This window comes from Bos taurus, chromosome 11, assembly GCF_002263795.3.
Source record: "Bos taurus isolate L1 Dominette 01449 registration number 42190680 breed Hereford chromosome 11, ARS-UCD2.0, whole genome shotgun sequence".
Classification (NCBI taxonomy): domain Eukaryota; kingdom Metazoa; phylum Chordata; class Mammalia; order Artiodactyla; family Bovidae; genus Bos; species Bos taurus.
In genome coordinates, this window is record NC_037338.1 from 55663924 (window position 1) to 55686421 (window position 22498).

The 22498-nt window shown below is 39.1% G+C and overlaps 1 protein-coding gene across 4 annotated transcripts in view; it reads right to left on the reverse strand.

Annotated features, from left to right (window-relative positions):
* Window positions 1-22498, reverse strand: part of CTNNA2 (catenin alpha 2) — a 1361081-nt gene that overhangs the window by 864829 nt on the left and 473754 nt on the right. For all 4 annotated transcript variants that reach the window (NM_001372104.1, XM_010810060.3, XM_010810059.3 and 1 more), the window contains exon 6: window positions 19817-20083. In NM_001372104.1, coding sequence (NP_001359033.1) covers window positions 19817-20083 — 267 coding nt within the window. The remainder of the gene's footprint in view (window positions 1-19816; window positions 20084-22498) is intronic.

Consider the following 22498-nt stretch of genomic DNA (forward strand, 5'->3'; position numbering starts at 1 on the left):
AGCAGAACAACAGCAGTAAAATACTTTGTGTGTGCTTAGTTGCTCAGTCATGTCCAACTCTTTGCAACCCCATGGACTGTAGCCCATCAGGCTCCTCTGTCCGTGGGGATTCTCCAGACAAAATGCTGGAGTGCACTCCCATGACCTCCAGGGATCTTCCCAACCCAGGGATCTAACCCAGGTTTCCTGCATTACAGAAGGATTCTGTAGTTCCACTGTTACTCCACCCTCTACCCCATACTCAGGCCATTGTTGTCTCTCATTTGCTCCATCATCAAACTCTAAATTAACCTCCTTTCTTCTACAGCTTATTTTTCCCTAACAGATCATTCTTAAAATTCTTCTCAGTCCTTCTGCTCCACTGGTCCAAAACCTTCAATGGCTGTCAAACTACCTCTAATTACCAACTACTTGACAACATAGAGATACCGCTTATCTTACCTGGTGGTTCTCCAATTCTATTTTCATCATTCCTTTTGTAAAATTTGTCAAAGTCATCAATAGAACTAAACAATGGCTTGCATTTTTTCATGCAACCCTCAGAATTGGGATGTCATTTTCAGCAAGCACAACTTAAAGAAATGTAACTTCATATCCATTCACTTCAAGTCTCAGTTCAGTTCAGTTCAGTTCAGTCGCTCAGTCATGTCCGACTCTTTGCGACCCCAGCACACCAGGCCTCCCTGTCCATCACCAACTCCCAGAGTTCACTCAAACTCACGTCCATCGAGTCGGTGATGCCATCCAGCCATCTCATCCTCTGTCGTCCCCTTCTCCTGCCCCCAATCCCTCCCAGCATCAGAGTCTTTTCCAATGAGTCAACACTTCTCATGAGGTGGCCAAAGTACTGGAGTTTCAGCTTTAGCATCATTCCTTCCAAAGAACACCCAGGGCTGATCTTCTTTAGAATGGACTGGTTGGATCTCCTTGCAGTCCAAAGGACTCTCAAGTCTCAGTGACCTTCAAAATTCTCTCCAGTCTAATGGCAGTATCTGCCTCTCAATGTCATCTCCCAGGACTCTCCCTAGAAACTCTTGGTTTGAGACGAAGTGGTGCCTGAGTACCACATGCCACCTCCATATGCTTTAATGGGCACTATGATATTAATTCTCTTTTGAAAATTGTGGGCCTCCCTGGTGGCTCAGCAGTAAAGAATCCTCCTGCAATGCAGGAGACTCAGGTTCTATCTATGAGTCGGGAAAGTCCCCTGGAGAGGAAATGATAACACACTCTATATTCTTTCCTGGGAATTCCCACTGACAGAGGAGCCTGGCAGCCTACTGTCCATGGAGTCGCAAAGAGTCAGACATGACTCAGTGACTAAACAACAGCACTGAATATTTTAGTACCTTCCTCCCTGTTGCTTGTCTGAAGCCCATGTTGACCCTATGCAGGGCAGACTATCTTCAACTCTCTGTGTACAAGACTCTCTTCTTAAGTCCCATTATTTAATTCCTTGTCATTTATCATCCAGCTTACCCATTTGGTTCTTGTCTTCTTGTCTGACATTACTATGCATCATTAGTGGGAGGTGTGTGTGTGTGTGTGTGTAGTCTCTCTCTTGTGTGTTTGTATGTGTGTTTAACACAGAGAGAGAAACAGAGGGTTAGGAAGAGACCACCAATTAGGACGTTTTTCCCCCACATTTTTGTATCTTCTACTACACCCAGCTGAATGCTTTGCACATAAGTAGTTGATAAATATTTGCCAATTAACAGATTGAGAATTCCACAGACAGAGGAGCCTAGCAGGCTACAGCCCACTGGATCGCAAAGATCTGGATATGACTGAGCAACTTTCACTTTACTCACTTACAAGAACAATGTTTTTAAATAATTTAAAAAAAACTAGGGCTTATCCACATGTTATATTTCTGTCTAAAATCCTCTCCTCCATATATCCTTAAATAGTAAAAATGGCAAGCAACCTGAGAAAAGAATCAAGAAGTGACACGAACCCAATAATCCAGCAACCAAATAATTAGTTACTGGATTGTCAATGGTTTAAATTTTTCTAAGTTTAATAATAGGAAAAACAAACATCTTATCCCTCAAATTAGTTACACTCTATGTCTGTGATTTGGAATGTTAAATTATCCACTTAACACAGAAAGTCAATTTATATTTCTCAGAAGCAATTATGACTTAATTGCTGTTATCAACCTAATAAATTACTAGGTGATTTCCACAAACCGGTTATACACTCAGATTTCATGTCTGATGAAAGAATAATTGTATCAATATTCTGCAAATATGAAAAGGAAATTGGTTCATTGGCCACGAGGGAAATGCATACACCTTGAGTGTAAACTCATCTATCTTTTTCTGTCTACTTTTAAGTACGCAAATTAAGATGAGAAAGATACATTTTGCCTCTCACAGGAATAATGTGCAATACGTTAATTGCTTTTCAAGAAACACAGCATGGCCTGACAAATATTCTTTGTACTTAATGAGGATGTTATGTTCTCCTTTGAAGTCTGGATTTTGATGTGCATCCGTTGATAATACTTTAAATCATACAGAGTCTTTGTATAACACTGGAACACAGACATCCGAAAAGGGTTAACCTAACTGAGAAGATAATGGATGCCCTTTGGAACACAATAGAATGTTTATGAAGGAGTGTCATATCTCCTCTGGGGAAATTGATATGGCCACAGTGCAGGAGGCTAAGAAGAAATTATTGGAGGATAATCTAGTGAGCCACTAAGATCAAAACAGTAAGCATTTTCATTTGTGAATCCTTTCAACAAACGTTTATGCTCACCATACTGATGAAAGTATTAATGAGACCTGGTCTCTGTCCTTCTGGTGTTCACATCTGTAGACACAGAACTGGGAACAGAATAATACACTTACTACTAGTATACTCAATGTCTAGTAGTAACATAAAAGGGACAGTGGTTTAGTTAAAAGGAAAATTAGAGACAGTTTCAAAGAATAAAGCACCCGGGCTGGTGCAATGGGATGACCCAGAGGGATGGTATGGGGAGGGAAGTGGGAGTGGGGTTCAGGATGGGGAACACGTGTACACCCGTGGCGGGTGCGTATTGATGTATGGCAAAACCAATACAATATTGTAAAGTAAATAATAATAATAAAAAAAATTTTAAGAAAATAATAAAGAGATACTGATTATCAAAAAAATAAATAAATAAAAATACCTTTTGAGAATAGTTTAAAGCCTATACGTACACACTATTATGTCTGAAACAGATAACCAACAAAATATTGGATAGCACATGAAACTCTGCTCAGAATGGATACATGTTTATGTATGGCTGAGTAGCATTGCTGTACACCTAAAACTATAACAACATTCTTAATTGCCTATACTTCAGTATAAAATACAAAATTAACTAAAAAAAAAAGGCAAAGATTTCAAAGAAAGCGTCACAAGAGGGAACATGTGAAAGAAAGAGCAATTGTACATCTGAAGAATAACAAACATTAATTATGACAGGACATGGAACAGAAGGTGAGAAAAAAGAGAATCTGAGATAAACGAGGTAGTCGGGGTCCTAGTGAAATGATCTGATGCCATGCTAAGAACTTTAAACTATATTCCAGAGATGGAATTTCACTGGTAAAGAAAACATAATATCTGATTTGCATTTTGGTAAAGCTAGACCATCAGAGGTAATGGGATGGAAGGTGAGCAGGCAGAACAACCAGTGAGCAGGTTATTTCAATGGTTCAGGCCAAAACATGGACCTGAATAAACTGTGGTCATAAAACATGAAGGAGAGAGTGTCCAGCCAAAAATTGTAAAAGGAACTGAATTTACAGGAGTTTAAGATTAACTGGAGAGGAAAGCAGGTAAGACTCTCAGCTTTCTAGATTGAATAACCACATTTATAAAGGTCACTTCTGCTGCTGCTGTGGCCGCTAAGTCACTTCAGTCACGTCCGACTCTGTGCAACCCCATAGACGGCAGCCCAACAGGCTCCCGCATCCCCGGGATTCTCCAGGCAAGAACACTGGAGTGGGTTGCCATTTCCTTCTCCAATGCATGAAAGTGAAAAGTGAAAGTGAAGTCGCTCAGTCGTGTCTGACTTTTAGCGACCCCATGGACTATAGCCTACCAGGCTCCTCCGTCCATAGGATTCTCCAGGCAAGAGTACTGGAGTGGGGTGCCATTGCCTTCAGTCATGTCCAACTCTGTGCAACCCCATAGATGGTAGCCACCAGGCTCCTCTGTCCCTGGGATTCTCCAGGCAAGAACACTGGAGTGGGTTGTCATTTCCTTCTCTAATGCATGAAAGTGAAAAGTGAAAGTGAAGTCGCTCAGTCGTGTCCGACTCTTTGCCATCCCATGGACTACAGCCTACCAGCCTCCTCCGTCCATAGGATTTTCAAGTCAAGAGTATTGGAGTGGGGTGCCAGTACCTTCACTGCATAAAGGTCACACTTTAAAATAAGAACTACTAAAAGCAAGGCTAGGCTTGACAGGGGAAAAACATTATGTTTAGTTTGAGAGCATTTGGATGCTTAGATGTTATCCAGATTAACATGTCACACAACCAGATGGACACCGGTCTGGAGCTCCAGAGAGAAGCTGGGACCAGAGAAACAGGCTTGAAGCGCATGGGACCCCAACCAGCCAAGCCTGGAGGTTCTTTAGTGAAAACTGAACAGAGTAAAGATAGAACTCTAGAGGGAAAAACACACTTAAGTGGCTGGAAAGAGAAGCAAGCCCAGGAGATGGGAGATGTGAGCGTCAAAGAGGCAAGGGGAAAAAAAGTCAATAGAGTCATTCTAGAAAGTTAAAGGAAATGTTACCTGGAGGAAGAATCAGTTTAAGGAAAGAGATGCCTCAGCATGAAAACAGTTACCTGGGCAGTTAAACCTCCACAAGTGGCAGGCTTCTAAGGCAGGTGGCTCGATGACTTGATGACTTTTAAATCTATCAAAATCTAAGATATATTGATTTAAACCCAAAGCACATGGTAAGGTCAAATACACATTTTTGTTTTTGTTGTTACTGTCAGCAATTTTGCACCATCAATACTTTCTCTCCTTCTTAAATGTAAATAGGTTTGAACAGTAAGTATTAATATAACCCTTTCAACTAAACTGACATACTCATTTTGCCTCCTCTGGTCTCCTGCAGATAGGTCACACATTCCTTCTTTCTCTCATTCAACAAACGTTTCTTGAGAGCCAACTATGCACAAGACCATGTTAAGTATCAGCAGTAAAATTGCTACCACAATTTTTTTTTAATGGGATACCTTTTAAAAGAACATGAATTAAAACACGTGATAACAAATGCACTACTTCTTTTTACTGTTCATGTAAATGCGTGGATTTACATGTGGATGCATAAAATAGAGAGCTAGTGGGGAGCTGCTGTATAGCACAGGGAGCTCAGCTTAGTGCTCTGGGATGACCTAGATGGGTGGGATGGAGGGGGTGAGGTGGGAGGGAGGCTCAAAAGGGAACGGGATATATCTATACATATAGCTGATTTAGGACTTCCCTGGTAGCTCACCTGGTGAAGAATTTGTCTGCAATGCAGGAGACCCTGGTTTGACTCCTGAGGGAAGATCTGTCATGTAACTCAGGATTTCCACAAGCTGTGTCAGCAAGATTTCCTGGAGAAGGGATAGGCTACCCATTCCAGTATTCTTGGGCTTCCCTGGTGGCTCAGACAGAATCTGTCTGCAATGTGGGAGACCTGGGTTCGATCCCTGAGTTTGGAAGATCCCCTGGTTGAGGGCATGGCAACCCACTCTAGTATTCTTGCCTGGAGAATCCCCATGGACAGAAGAGCCTTTCGGGCTACAGTCCATGGGGTGGCAAAGAGTCAGACACACCTGAGCAGCTAAACACAGCGCAGCGTAACTGATTCCTGTTATTGTACAGTAGAGGCTAACACAACATTGTAAAGTAATCATACTCCAATTAGTAAAATAAAATAAAACAGTAACTACAAAAAAACCTTCATATGGAGAGTCATGAAAGATGGAAGCCCTATTACTTCTGAGCAATCTGCCATCTAAGAAAGTGCAGCTCTGTTAGCTTTCTTGCCTGAATAAATGCTATCTACCTATGTTTGCACTCCATGTAGTTGGTATGTTCCTCTTGGTCTCAGTTCTTTTAGGCTCTTTCACTCTTATCTATATTTGCTATGTTCTTTTCACTGCTAAGACTCCTTGTTCTACTCTGTACCTCCTAATCTCCACCCTCACCAGCATTCAGCAATATACAAATTACTGGCCATGTCTTCCACCACTTATCTCTATTCCGCACACACAGCCTGTGGAAAGCCCGAGTTACACGGCAGAGGGTCTGAACTGCTTGAGTTTAAACCAGTCAAAATGTGCAGGGTTTTACCATAGTTATTTGCATCCTAGAATTCTCTATTCTGCTCTAGTCTGGCACCACTTAACTGATAGGAAAATTAGCCTTTCTTTACTATAACATACAAGGCTGTGCAAAGCAATTAAGTAGAGCACAGAGATGGAAAGTTGCTAATGAATTACAAAGGATCTCTCCCCACTTCCCCTAGCCCATCCCTGTACACAGACATTGACTCTGAGTGCTGGTTTTAAATTAATTACTCCTTACTTAGGAAAGTAAATAGTGGTCACTAGGGAGTGATGATTTTATAACATACAGCAATTATTCTCTGAGAAAATGTATCTATGTACAACTGGTTTTTGCATAATTATAAATGTATAACCATAAACAAAAAGCATAATGAGCTGAAAATGACAACAAAGAACAAACTGCAGAATTGGGATTGCTGTTGACATTAGCAAAAGATATAGATGGTAAATCAAAGTTACTGGCAATGATTTAGAAAACAGTTTGTTTGAAGTTTCTGGGCCAAAGACACACAGGTGGCTTATATCTTATTTCCCAGCACATGATTCACCAGTAATGAGGCTTGTATTTACATTTTCAAGTATGTGGCAGTCTGACCATTATTTAGTTTTGATTGTAAATATATAAAATTTTTAGAGTCTACTTTGAGGACTAGGTCCATATTAACTAGATTTACAATATAAACTTTGTTAAAATAACACATTTTGAAACATTTTTAACTTACAACCAAATAGGTAAATTTAGATCATTTTCAAAAAAAACAAATTAAAATTAAATTATTTTTATACTGCGAAAGATAATAATACAAAGGCATCCATTTCTCACCAGCACCATAACTAGTATTTATTTAGTGTTTATGTCAGCCAGTCTACAAAGTGTTTTTGTATGTTTTATTAATTCTCGCAGCAAACCACCATGGCCTCATTAGACCCATGGGAAATGAAAGCTTCAGTTCAGTTCAGTTCAGTCGCTTTCAGTCTGAAAGCTTACAGACCTGCTTAACCATCAGGGAAGGCCAGGAGGCAATCAAAACAGTCCCACCTGAAACATGAAAACCAATGGCTTCTTTTACTTCCAGGCCAATCAAAAGCAGCTGTTTGACATGTAGTGAGTGGGAACTCTCAAACTCTCCTGTGTCAGTAGACCAGAAAAAAGACAGGGAAGCTTCCGGTTTTTCGAAAGACAACTTAGTGGCAATGTGAGAAAATGGGCTGAAGAAGATTGGAAGACTGGAAAGGAAATCACTTAAAAGGTCTTTGTCAAGATGAGACACAAAATTCTGGCAGACTCAAGTATCCCAAAATATTTATTAACTACGGATCTCATGTGAAAACTGGTAAGCAGGGACATAGGAATTCCCAGCCATCTAATGGAGGAAATAAGACTTTATGACCATAGTGAAATATGGTAAAGCCTAGCAATCATGATAGGTTAAGTGCTTTGGACATTTGCTCTGGAAATTTCAGTTTGAGACAGAACTCTCGTCTTTAACATTCAGCGCTTTCCAAAAACAGAACAAGAAATGGCCACCAATGATTTCCTCCCAGCAATGCCCTCCAAAGGCAGAAGGCACTGCCAGGCGTGTGGAGTAGAGACTTCAGAACTCATGATAAATGAAACTGGATGACATTGAATACCCTTTCCAACTTCAAAGTTTTATAGAGTGATGAAGAAAAGAAAATCTTAGTAGGGAATTAGTTTCAAAATGAATGGACTCTGTGGGTCTCTCCCTGTCTCTCTATCAAGGATAAATAGATAGTGTTCTATCATTAAAATGTCAAGTTTTTTTAATACTGACCTAATTGAAAAGCACTTTTTATTTTTTTAGCATTTTAAATAACGTTTCTAAAATCAAACTTTATAAAATGATTAAAAGAATGTATTCAATATTATACCATGACCCACCGGGAACAAAATTTATTTAGTATTTTTTAAACACTAAAATTGAGAATATGTGGGCATGAATTAGTCAGACTTAAGTAAGTGATTACTTTATGTAACCATCTAGTTTCAAGGACACAGTTTTTCCTGGTAATTACTGTGAAAAGTCAATATCTGGGGAGACTTTGTTGGAACTACAACCCTTCAATAAAGTAATAATTTTTGAACTAGGCAAACTAGCAAATGTACAGGTACTCTGGGGGCACCCCTTTTATAAATCTGTAATTCTTAATGGAAATAATTTAGGAAAGACTCTCTGCTGTTTGTGTGTGCACATGTATATGTGTGCATGTGTAAAATAAGATTGGTTTTAACCTTTCAAAAATAAAGATTTTGTGTGCCTAAGTGAGAGAAAGATGACAAGGACACAGCAAATGGAGTAAAATGTTAAGAATAGGTGAATCTAAGTAGAGAATATGTGGTATCCTTTATACTTGCAATATGTCTGTAAATAGTTTCACTTTTTTTCAAGCAAAATATTTTTTTAATTAAGGAATATTAGTGAGAAAAAGTTTTGGAAATAAATACAGGGGGTAAAAATTCATAGCACACACACACCCATATATGTATATTCAGATGTATATATGTGTGTATGTGTGTGTGTATATATATATATATATATATATATGAACCACTTTGCTGTAGAGCAGAGATTAACACAGCATTGTAAAATAACTATACTTCAATAAAAAACACTAATACAATTTTTTTAAGATTGCTTATGCTTTGGCCAAGCCTTGTTTGGAAGTTGCTGTGCGTGACAGTGTGGATATGGCTGCAGGAAAGTGAACAATATTATTGTATCTACCGTCTGAGCCACCAAGGAAGTCTACTGTATCTATAGCTACTGTCAATTAATTAACAACTTTTCAATCAGGCCCTGATTCCTAAGGCTTTTCTAGGCATCAGGTTTAGCACTAACTTTGGTTAGAAGATGTCTGGCTGACATTTCTGTTAAGAGAAGTAGGGTTAAGAGGAAAAAGTTATTAACCTACCATGGATTGGGCACCTATGAATGTTCATACCATAAAATTACTGTCACACTTTTGAGGAGTCAACATTATTACTCCCTGTATAGACCCAGAAGCAGAGGCACAGAGGGAAGAGTTTTCGTGTCTGGATTCAGACATAAGCTTGTTTCATTCACCCTGCACCATGCTGTTCCATGATGCATGAGGGAAGCCAGCATGACCAGAAGATAAGCAGGGCCTCAGTTACGCTCTCACTACCTCAGCCACCTTCCCGTCTTACTGTCATGTACATCTGCGGGTAACCATTTCCCTACAGCCTTCGCTCAATGCATGTGTATAATCAGAACAAAACAGGGCATCAGAGAACATGTGGAGAAATGAGCAATGGGACTCAACAGGTTATAGCGAAGCTTCCCAGATACGCTGCAGGAGAAGTTCCAGAAGTGTGTTAAGGAATTTGGTTGGTGAAAAATCCAAATGAGTGTTTTTAGGGGCAGGAGGGGTGTGTGTGTGTATGTGTGTATGTGTGTGTGTGTGTGTGTGTGTGTGTGTTTACTTCACCACAGAATCAAATTAAATCTTATCCATGAGTACCAAGCACATTGTCATTACTGTATCATAGGAAGCACACGAGAAGGGGGAGGTATAAATCTGGAGGGCTAAGTATAGACAAGCACTTCTAACATAAGAAATCATAAAGAAAAATAAGACTAAGGAAGTAAACATTTTAAATTGATCACACTTTTCACCATTTAAGAGTTCACTAGATAAAAAGACTTGCTTGGTTCCCAAATTTTACAGTATGATTAATAAATAAATGATAATCAAAATATTTGCCATCATACATTTAGACAGTTTAGAATATGATAATCAATTACATTAGTATTCACTATTAGATTTAGTGCTAATTATTTGAAATAAAGATGAGCTCAGATCCAGAGAATCAATGTTCCTAATAGAGAAAATCATTATCCTGGGGAAAATACAGATTCTCCCATTTCCCCTTGTGAAAAGAAATAAAACCAGATTGGAAACATAACACTTTTGATTAAAGACGTCAGGGAGGCAAATAAATGAGAATTTGAACCGAAATTTTCAAGAAGGGTATTTCAAATCTCATTCTGTTATTTGCTCAGTGACTTTTTGCAGCTCTATGTTTGCTAATTGAAATGTAGAAGAGAAAATTTAATTGCCTTGGGATATTTCCTTGTTGTAATTATAATAAGACATACTATAAAAGCAAATGATGCTATCAGGAAATACTCTTAGGCTTATTACACCTTAAAAAAGTTAAATTTTCTTGGAAGCAAGAGGATATGAGAGGTATCAATATTCCGGAATAAGATTTCTCAATGATAAATGATGAAGCCAGATAAATGGGTCTCTGCTTTCTTGCTCAGGAAGAATACCTTGTCCCAGATGCTGGCTGACTGCCTCATGCTCTGCCAACAGAACCACCCCAAACTCTCCACCTGCCCTGAGCATCTCTTGTTATAATCTGCATCTGTATCTATCTTTACTGCCACCCCAGGGTTACAAACTTCAAAAACGGATTAATGCAACATCCATTGCATAAAGTTAGTGTACAGAAAGGTGTCACAAGCAGACTAACAATTCTCTGAGGGCCAACTGCACCTTCTTGCATCCCCTGAGTTTGGACCATGTAGGATGGATTTAGTTTGTGCTACACTTACAGGTAGAAAGAAACTCACTGGAGTATGACTTAATATTCTATTTGACCACCAGATGTCAGTGCATAGTAAAGAATGCTAAAAACACCACTGCTTGTTTCTGGGTAGCAAGGCTATTTTGGTGAGTTTAGTTTCCAGAGTGAAACCAGGGCAGATAAATTCAGAGATAGTCCATAGGGAGAAGATATGAGACTTGCTGGGTCTTCTACCTTGTAGTTACTGATATTATGTCCTAACACATAGGAAAAGTTCTCCACTTTAATAGTTCTCCACTGTAATAGTCTGTTGTTGCTTTTTAAAAGTAAAATAAACACTAATAAACGCATGCTAATTTGGAGCTCTGGTGGCTCAGATGGTAAAGCATCTGCCTACAATGCAGGAGACCCAGGGTCAATCTCTGGGTCAGGAAGATCCCCTGGAGAAGGAAATGGCAACCTACTCCAGTACTATTGCCTGGAAAATCCCATAGATGGAGGAGCCTGGTAGGCTACAGTCCATGGGGTCGCAAAGAGTCGGACACAACTGAGCGACTTCACTTTCACTTAAACCTAAATAGCTTAAACTAAATTAGAAAAATCCTAGATGTTGTAGAATTTGGATTAAAAAAATTCAAAATATATATCCATAAATTACTAGGCATTTAATAGTCATATTGGTGGGACTGTAAATTAAAAGCCAGGGAAAAAAAGAAATCAATGCAAGAAAGTTATATTATATAAAAAATCAAATATCCCACAAAGGGCTGAAAGTTCTCAAGATGTCCCAGTTGGAATTATAAAAATGTTTGCTTGTTTGTTTGTTTGAATAATTAAATCTTACATTAATTATTTGGATATATGAAAATAAGAAGTATGGTTCTCAAGGTCTATTGATTATGCTCCTTCAACATGGTTCAGATACATACACTTCTTCCCATTTCTGCTCCCACAATGTACTGACATGCATAACCTCTCACTCTAATCACTCTCATATACTGCAGCTTTGCCCTTTTCAAATCCATTCTCCACCTTGCAGCCAAAAGCAAAAGTGAAGTCGCTCAGTTGCGTCCGACTCTTTGTAACCCCACAGACTGACTATAGCCTACCAGGCTCCTCGGTCCATGGGATTTTCCAGGCAAGAATACTGGAGCGGGCTGCCATCTCCTTTTCCAGGAGACCTTCCCAACCCAAGGATTGAACTTACGTCTCCCGCATTGCAGGCAGACGCTTTACTGTCTTAGCCACCAAGGAAGTCCTGCTGCTGCTGCTGCTAAGTCACTTCAGTCATGTCTGACTCTGTGCGACCCCATAGATGGCAGCCCACCAAGCTTCCCTGTCCCTGGGATTCTCCAGGCAAGAACACTGGAATGGGTTGCCATTTCCTTCTCCAATGCATGAAAGTGAAAAGTGAAAGTGAAGTCGCTCAATCATGTCTGACTCTTAGCAGCCCAATGGACTGCAGCCTACCAGGCTCCTCCATCCATGGGATTTTCCAGGCAAGAGTACTGGAGTGGGGTGCCATTGCCTTCTCTGAGGAAGTCCTGAGGGATATGTGAAAACACAAATCTGACCAGGCGTCCCTCTGCTTAGATCACCAGCCACTCCCTAATGCCTCCAGTTTGAAGCCCAGCCCCCTGCATGGTCTACAGGGCCCCAGAAGCTTCCTCCAGCTTCTGGAGCCCTGTAGGGAGCTTCCTCCAGCTCCCTCCCAGATTTCTCCCTGGGCTCCAGAAGCAAATAGCTTACACATACTTTACCCACCATGCCTCTGCATGCAAGGATGTTCTTTCTGTCTGAGAAACCTTCTCATTCACATTCATCATGTTAATTCCTGCTCATGCACCACCTCTTCCAGGAATTCTTGGATTTCACTCTTCCTAATCTTATCTCTGTCACACACACAGGTTAGGTGCCTACTATGCACGTAGGTGTATATGATATGGCAGCATTTAACACTGCAGTAACTATAGCTGTTCAGTAAGCATTTCTCCTTTACACCTTCATGACCTCTCTTAGCTCTCCTATACTGAAACCTTATTCCAAGGCCTAGAGTTGCTATCTCAGTAACTTAAGTTCACATATTCTTAGTTACTTACAGGGTTTGAAGTAGTAGCCAGATACCTGAATCCAAGTTCTGAGCTCTCACCAAAATCCTAGGCTACTTCCAATAGCCATTAAGTGGGAATCACCTCATAGGAATACAGTAGAGGGCATTTTTAAGTATTAAGCACTTAATACTTAAAAAAAGCATTAAAAATTAACACATATAACTGTACAGACATTAAGCCTTCAAAAATATTGGCATGAACTCAGAGAAGCAGAAAATTGCCGAGCTTGTCTGCCCTATCTTATTAGTACCTGAATTAGAAATCTGAAATTGCTTTCCAAAAGCTAAGCGGTCATGCTTACTGGCTTTCATTTTTACGCATTTGGCGTCCACCTTGCTAATCCTTTCCTGCCAGTGTGTTTATAGTATTCTGATGGGGTCTGTTCCTCTTCTCTCTCCACCCTCACTCTCATGTAAAGAAATACACAGAAAACTTTTTATCTTCTTAGCCAAACATGAAGGTTCCCAGATTTCAGTAGGAATGACTGTACACAACATCAGAGAAGGAGAGGAGGCCTGGGGTAAGCCTTTCTGATAAATAACTATGTTGATTTCCACAGCAAAAGGGAGGGTTAGAACTGGGAAGGGACTGAACAAGACGCTCAGTAAAATGTCTTTTTCATGGTGGCCTCCCTGCTTACCTGATGTTGTAGAAATCATGAAGCAATAAAACCCTTTGAGAATCCATGAGCCAGTCATAATTTTGGTTCATGAGTCCTTAAGGGACCCATACTTGCCCAGGAGCATCTATCTGGGCCTAGTAATAATAATAACAAATAATTTCCTATTCTAAAAGACAAAGAATGATATTTGGAGAAGGGGGTCAAAAGAGAAACTACTTCTTCAGATTCATTCAACACAGATCTCTGAAGTCAGGTATGTGGGCCTCTGACTTAAGTGATCTAATAACCCTCCAGCTCTCCACTGGAGCTATATTCCAACTGGATCCCAAACCCAAATCCAGGGTTGCTATTACTATCAGATACCCAGAAACTTTTTCTCCATGACCCCATTTCAGGAGCTGGTGTCCTGAAATGACTGCTGCCACCTGGAATCCTTCTGCTTCACCTCCTTCTTTGGACTAGACATTCTGGAATATGAGTGCACCCCCTGAGACCAGCACACAGTTGAAGTCACTCTAGGGAGTGAACACTGGAGCACTGGCTCCCTGGGGAGTGACAATTCTCTCCCACTCAGTCCCTTCACCATGTCGGATTACATTCCCTTGCCACCCTCATCCACCTGTAATATAGGCGTCACATCATTTCTCACTTTCACATTCCAACATTTCCATCCACTGAACACCAGATCAGTGAGAAAACTGAAACTAGATCAAGAAAAGAAAATACATTTAAATAGAAGGAGGAAAAAAAGAAGAAAACATGAGAAAGTAGATGGGAGGTATGAAAAATTAGGCAGAAATACAAGTGACAGCTCACATAGAGTATGTATGTCATGATGACATTTCAGCTCAACGTGGTTGTGACCAGACTGTCCTACTTCTCAGGCACAGATTTAAATCTTGCAAATGAGAAGTAATACAATGAAAGGGAAAGTATAGTTAATACTATTCAACACCTTCCTCCCTCCAAAGTTGAAGCAGTCAAGAACTAGAGAATAAGAGTGCAAAGGTTCCATGAATGCAGGGTCCCCCGAGATCCTCAGACATAGTGGACATATGAGGACATAGAGGAGAGACAGGAGCAGATGACAAGCTGAAAGAGGTAATAGCCAGTAAGCAGCAAGTAGATTGGAATCACTCCTTAACACTAAGCAAAAAAAAAAAAAGGGGGGGAAATATGAGAATATGGTTAATTATGGTAGTCAATTTTATTTCATTTTCTTTTTTGGTTATAGAATACATTTTCCTATAGGCTGAGGGGACTGAACAAGTGCAGAAGAAGAAACTGAACATGAAATAAAAATAGAATTACTAATCAAGCAAATTCTCAAGTGAAATGGGAGAAGAAAGAAGCAAAAACACAACCAGAACATTTAAGATGAGAGGAATCTGAAATTAATATTAGAGGAATTGTCTGATTTAAAAGAAAATAAAAGAGAAATAGCTATTGATTTTAAAGACTAGGTCATGAATGGTGTGAATTTCCATATTTGGAAAGCATCTTTATCTATAAAAGAAAGTTTCAGAAAATAATATATGGTATGTTCTCTTTTCTTTTAAGGAAATTCTGTAGGAATAATTTTTCATTCTCCTCTCTCCCATTCTTGAAAGTTTTCCAGTAGTCAGCATTGACATTATAACATGATTTACTTCTGAGCAGTCATTACATTTTTCTAAGCTCTTTCCAGTATCCCCCAGTAGATAGTTTCACTAGATAAAATTAACTACCTCAAACTGCCACGTTTTAAATAGAGGCTGATAGTGCCACTGATTAGCAGTCATTTTACTTTTTGCTGTTGTATCATTAGAGACTGTCTTAACAGTTTCAAGTTGTTAAAATACCAGGTTTCTTACTTCAGTCTTTTATTGGATAAATCACTACAGCAACTATTCATGTAGACAGGATAACAGCACCAGAAAATCAATCACCAATCATTGAGATCTAATTATAACTACCCAGGTAAAAATCAATCCTATAATTTTAGATGAAGGCAAAAATACTAATTTTTCCCTTGTACTTAATTTACTAAGAAACTCAAAGCCACTTCTGCATCCTACCTCTTGAAAAACTGTTTGACACAATGATGACTATTATTATGAAATGGACTTCAACATCAGGAGACGACTGAAAATGTATTTTCTATTTATATGGTTCCTTTTACTTCAGAATCTCAAAGTTGTTTGACTTTTTCAAATTCCTATTACCTTGGCAAGCATTAAACCAAGCATCAGGAAGGAATGTTACCAGAAAAGTAAATCACAGGAAGTCTGAGTGAGTTTCTTGTCCAATGTAATATCAATTTGTTTAATATCTGAGAATAGCATTTAGAATTCAAGACAGATGCCTGTGAATTCTAAATTAATTTCAAGCCAATATGCCTGGGAAATAAAAAATGCTAAAATATTCATTATGTAAATATGGAAGAGAAATGTGTAATTTTGTTACAAAGTAAAGAGCAATAGAACATTATTTTTAGTGAGAAAATTTCCAATATCATTAAGTGCTATCCAGATTTTTTGGTGTAGCATTACACCAGTGGTAGCATTATTACTTTTGAGAAGGTACTGAAATTAATTGCATTTATTAAATAACTGTTTTTAGGGATCCACACCAAATGGAGTTAGTATCTAATTCTACTGCTAATTGAGACAGTTCCACATGTTGATTTTTGTCAACATCTGAGAAACAAAATTTTAGACATTAAATAATGCTTTATGCAATTTACATAGCTTGAGAACTAATAGTCATTTAATAATAGAATATTATTTGGTTAATACACGTAGCTAATAGAATATACAATGACTTAGTTTACATATACTTAATGTAAGAATAAACCACCTAGTTAATATGTATAATGATATATAAAGTTAACAAAATATAATTAGTGAATTAGTTAATTTTTTAGACAGTTTTTATTTTTAAAAATAACTTCAATTATTATATTCATGTGTTAATTTCCCAAAGCCTTACTTGTCCAGCATGAGAAGATGCCACCCTATTAGAACAGGTGGAAAGTATATCAACATATTTTACTAATAGATTTTCCCCATATGGCCTTAAGTTTTTATCTTCTGAGTCTAAAGGTATAATACCCAGTGATGCCTCGATTGTTAAATTCACTGTGGCTAAAGACTCCTTTTCGGAGAAGGCAATGGCACCCCACTCCAGTACTCTTGCCTGGAGGATCCCATGGACGGAGGAGCCTGGTGGGCTGCAGTCCATAGGGTCGCTAAGAGTCGGACATGACTGAGCAACTTCACTTTCACTTTTCACTTTCATGCATTGGAGAAGGAAATGGCAACCCACTCCAGTATTCTTGCCTGGAGAATCCCAGGCACTCTGGAGTCGGACACGACTGAAGCGACTTAGCAGCAGCAGCAGCAGCAGCAGCAAAGGCTCCTTTTATTGAAAATCATCGAGATAGAATGAGAACGGGAAGCTGCAGGCATCATGTTCTTGGGAAGAAGGTGGCAGCTACTGAAGTGTCTGGACTGTCCTTCAAGAGAGTCCTCTGTATGTGCACCTCTACATTATTACCAGGTCCTCACTTAGGTTTTACTGTTTACTTTTTTATTATAAAATAAACTATGATTATACTGCAATTGATCAAAATCTAAATAATCTACCTATTCTTAATTTTAAAAAGCACCATTTCCAAAAAAAAAAAGCATCATTTCATGAAATAATTTTGTATTTGACACTGTAATTTTCTATTCTGTTTAACTGATGAGACATTTTTTGTCTAATGTACTCACTAAAAATATGGCATTACAATGTGTTAATATCTAAGTGCATGACCTACTCACTTTTGTTTCCTTAAATTGTGGGTTCATCCATTCATATTCCAGAAAAACAAACCAACAAAAAACCCTTATCATCACTCTATCAAGTTCCAAAAAAACACCCTCCTAGAATTCTTATAAGGACTGTATGAATCTTACAAAAATTGATATGGTCAACAGTTTTTCCTACCTCTGATCCTGACATCTTTTACCAAAAAGGAAAACTTCCCCCTGGTAAAGGTTTCCCTAGTGGCTCTGATGGTAAAGAATCTGCCTGCAATGTGGGATACCTAGGTTCTACCCCTGGATCAGGAAGATCCCCCAGAGAAGGGAATGGCAACCCACTACAGTATTCCCACCTGGAGAATTTTACAGCCAGAGGAGCCTGGCAGGCTACCATCCATGGGGTCACAGAGTCGGACACAAGTAAGCGACTTTCACTCACTCATTCACCCCTTAGTAGAGTAATTCAATTTCCTCTCTTACGTCCTCTATATCTGTATCAGGATTATTTCTAGCATCTATAAATAAATAAAATTAAGTATTAAAATAATAATTTTGTAAATTTAGTAAAATAAAAGTATTGTTTTTACTGTTCACTTTGTAAACAGGATCTCTTTTCCATTATTTCATTTTTTTTTTTTACAGTATGGAAATCTAGTGACTTTTATATGTTTATTTTAAAACTGATAAACTTATTGAAGTGTCTTATTAGTTCTAATGAATTTTATGTTGTCTCCTAAACCTTTGTGAATACACTACATATTAAGGCCCAATTTCTGGTAAATACTTGAAATTTATTACAATTAATCCTTATAAAATACTTTGGAAATAATACATAGTCTGAGTTCAATATGTATATATATATTTCTTTGACTAACTTAAAAAAATAAGGGAAAGAGGAGAGCCGTCTGTGAAAACAGGGAAGAATTATCTGTGTATGCCTATTATCTGGGTATGTGTGCATGCTTAGTCACTCAGTCATGTCCGACTCTTTGCCATCCCATGGACTTCAGGCTCCTCTATCCATGGGATTCTCCAGGCAAGAACACTAGAATGGGTAGCATTTCCCTTCTCCAGGGGATCTTCCACACCCAGGGATCAAACCTGGGTCTCCTACATCTCAGGAGAATTCTTTACTGAGCCACTAGGGAAGCCCTTATCTGTATATAAAGTGTTATAATTATCTCTCCTTTGTATCATCCATTTCCATGCCTTTAATTATCATTTTCTCCTGGTCCTCTTTTCTAACATGCAGTCAATCATCTCCTGCCAAAAATTCATGTCTACATATCCAAGAGCAAAATCATCATTTTTTTACACAGCTGTTAAATAACTGATTTTTCTCCTGTGAATTTCTGTTACATTGTATTTTATCATTTAGAGTCTTGGTTCATTCTTTGTCCTTTTTCTCCTCTATAGGAAAGCATAACTCTTAAAAGCAGATGCTACTTATTTACAAATGTCTGTAGCTCACAACACATATAGGCTCTCACTGAAAATGGGATAAACTCAACTGAATTCCAACTTTTCACAGATGGGCCATATCCTGACCCAGAGAGTGGTGAGAGCTGTTAGCCTGGACCGTTGATGACAGACATCCTTCCAGCTCATTTTGTTGCCTCGAATATACCCAGGCTCACTGAGCCCTCCTTCCACTGCTTCCCTCATTGGGACACACCCCTAGAAACAGCAGGTTCAGAATGTGAGTCATTCAGGGGACTAACAGAGGTGCCACCTGGGGCGCGGTGAGGCAGTCCTGATGCAAGAAAGAACGGGATCCTGGATAGGATGAGAGAACAATGGAGTTTGATCGCCAGGGACTGAAAAATCAAGAAACTGAGAGCAATCCTTTACTCAGACACAACATACGGGTACTGTACACCTACACTGCCTAGGACATTTGCCTCTTCAATAATGAAGTGCTGTGTGCTTAGTTGCTCAGTCGTGTCTGGTTCTTTGGGACCCTCTGGACTGTAGCCTGCTGGGTTGCTCCCCCAGGGGATCTTCCTGACCTGATCCAGGGATCAAAGCTGCATGTCTCCTGCATTGTAGGTGGATTCTTTACTTACTGAGCCATAGCAGAAACCCTTAATAATGAAGATAAACTTGCAAATTAAAAACTGTCCTTACTATAACAGTAAGGAAAGTTACAGTATTCAGGGTTTCTGCTTGAATACAATCAGATTCTTAAATATAATTGTCAGTTCCTTCAAAGACTAGTACTAGGTTTCTACCAAGATGTCAGATTCCTAGTAAGAGTGACATATCTTACTATTATAAGCCTCCAAAAGAGGTAAATCAATACTATCTTGGTATCCCTTCATCCCTAATACGTTTTCTCAGTGAAAACATACTCCCTTCTGGATACATCACCCAGATGCTTACATCAAACTCGTTCAGAGCCGCAGCCAGCTCCCCAATGCCCGTGTGGCCTTTGGCTTCATCGGTGGGAGAGGTAGCTTGAGCAGCATTGGAGATGCCGGCAATGGCCTCCTGGACTTGTTTGAACACGTAATCTCGGTTGGCTCTGGTGGCAGCAACGTCTGGGTGGCGGAGAAAAGCTTGGGAGGCTGTGTATAGCATTGTGGCATTCTTCTTCAGAGCCCCTCGAGCGGCTGCCATCTCATCTCGACAGTGAGGGTCCTTCAGCTCCTGTGTGTGCAAAACACAAATGTGAAGCTTGCCATGAAAGTATCTGTAACAGAGCTTAGAGCCACAGACTTCTAGGACCACATCAATTTTATTTGTATTCAGTTAATATTTTACTTTGTTTATAAGATGCTGTGTAATGACTACATGTGGTATTGGTATGTCACTAAATCTAATTTGTATTGATCAATACAAAGGTAAAAAAGTAGAACTATAAGACATGAGTTTGAGCAAACTCCAGGAGATGGTGAAGGACAGGGAAGCATAGCGTACTGCAGTCCATGGGGTCACAGAGTTGGACACAACTTAGCAACTGAACAACAATATAAAATATTTATACTCTCCGAATTCCAAGTCGAGATGCTCATTTCATGACATACATTATTTAAGTTACCAACCTAAAATCATAACGTAAAATAATTTTGTGCCTGGGAAATTCCATATGACCCAACAATCCCACTACTGGGCATATATACCCCGAGAAAACTGCAATTCTAAAAGACATGTACACCCCAATGTTCACTGCAGCACTATTTACAGTAGCAAGGGTGTGAATGCAACCTAGATGTCCATCGACAGATGAACGGATAAAGGAATTGTGGTAGATTTAGTCAATGGAGCATTACTCAGCCATTAAAAGGCACAAATTTGAGTCAGTTGTAATGAGGTGGATGAAACTAGAGCCTCTTATACAGGCTGAAAGAAGTCAGGAAGAGAAAAACAAGTATTCTATATTAATGCATATATATGGAATTTAGAAAAATGCTACTGATGAACTTAGTTGAGAGTTGTGTTGTGGACACAGTGGGGGAAGGTGAGGGTGGGACGACTTGAGAAAGTAGTATATATATATATGATGACTTGACATATATATACTATCATGTGTAAAGCAGATAGTGGGAAGTTGCTAAATAACAAAGGGAGCCAAGCCTGGTGCTCTGTGATGACCTAGGAGGGGGGAATGGGGGGAAGGGGAGAGAGGCTTAATAGGAAGGGGATATGATGTCAAAATAGTACCCACTGGGGAGTTTCTTTATTTTCAGCTTTAAAGAGTATTATAATTATGAACGATTATATTATGATTATGAATGATTCACATTGTTGAACAGCACAAACCAACACAAAATTTTAATTTAATCCACCAATTAAAAGTAAATAAAGCTTTTTAAAAATGCAATACGAATTTAAGAATTACATGTCAGTGTAGGAAAACAAGTGAAGAAATATTTTTTCTACATATATTTTAGAAACTATCTCCTCTCTCTAGCTGCCAAGAATTTGTACATACTGCTCTTCCCATGTGAAATATCTGAGCTTCCCTATTCCAGCCTATCCTTTCCCTTGATGGGGTCCATCTCCTGAAAACCCACTCTCCATCCAACTCTCTAAGCTACCTCTCCTTCTAGCTGCTCCCACAAGGCCCTCTTCCCTCCAATCATTAAAATGCATCATGTTTTACTGCATTTATATAAGTATATGTCTTTCTCCTAAACTGTAAGTGTAATGAGAGCAAAGAGCCCTAGCTATCTTGTTCAGTGGTTCTTCAGTCAATAGCACAATGTCTGGCTCATAAAAATGCATCCAATAAATAATGCTGCAAGACTGTAAAACCTGAGCCACCAACAAAATAAGTGGCTTGCATGGATCAGTTAGTTATCAGCAGATGGAAAACCCAATCTTCAATCTTATGACACTGCGCCTGCCTCCATAATCAATTACAATTACAAACATGGGAAATCAAACTGGTCTGATTTTGCTTACTGCATCACTGGCACTTCATTATCATTTTCAGAATGGGGTTCAGTTTAAAAAAAAAAAACGCTCTTGATGGCAGATCTATCATTTTAGTTTAGGGAATAATAAAGAAAATAGATCACAGATGATTTGCTTTCTAAGTTTTGGATGTCAAAATAGTACCACTGGGGAATCTCTTTATTTTCAGCTTTAAAGAGTATTGTTAAGAAAATGTTCACAGTATTTTTAGAAATATTAAAGGCAATACTGTTCTCTCAGAGCCATGCAGGACTGCCAGCTGAGCATGTCTGGGAGAAAATTTCTCTAGTTTCAAAATGTATCATTAGAGGGTATTTGAACCACTGGGGTTCTATTCCTATTTGCTCAGTTGGTGCATAATAGATGGATGACCCGGAAACAGTAAATCTCATCCTCTCTTTTTTTCCATCAAAATAATTCCGAGACAAGCACATTATATTTGATATCTAGGATTGGTAAGACAAACTGACAATAAGAAGTAAACAATCAGACTTCCCTGGTGGCCCCGTGGAAAGGAATCTGGCTGCCAATGCAGGGGCCATGAGTGCGATCCCCCATCCAGGAAGATTCCACATGATGTGGGGCAACTGAGCCCATGTGTGACAACTTTTGAGCTTGTGTGCCACAACTACTGAAGCCCACATA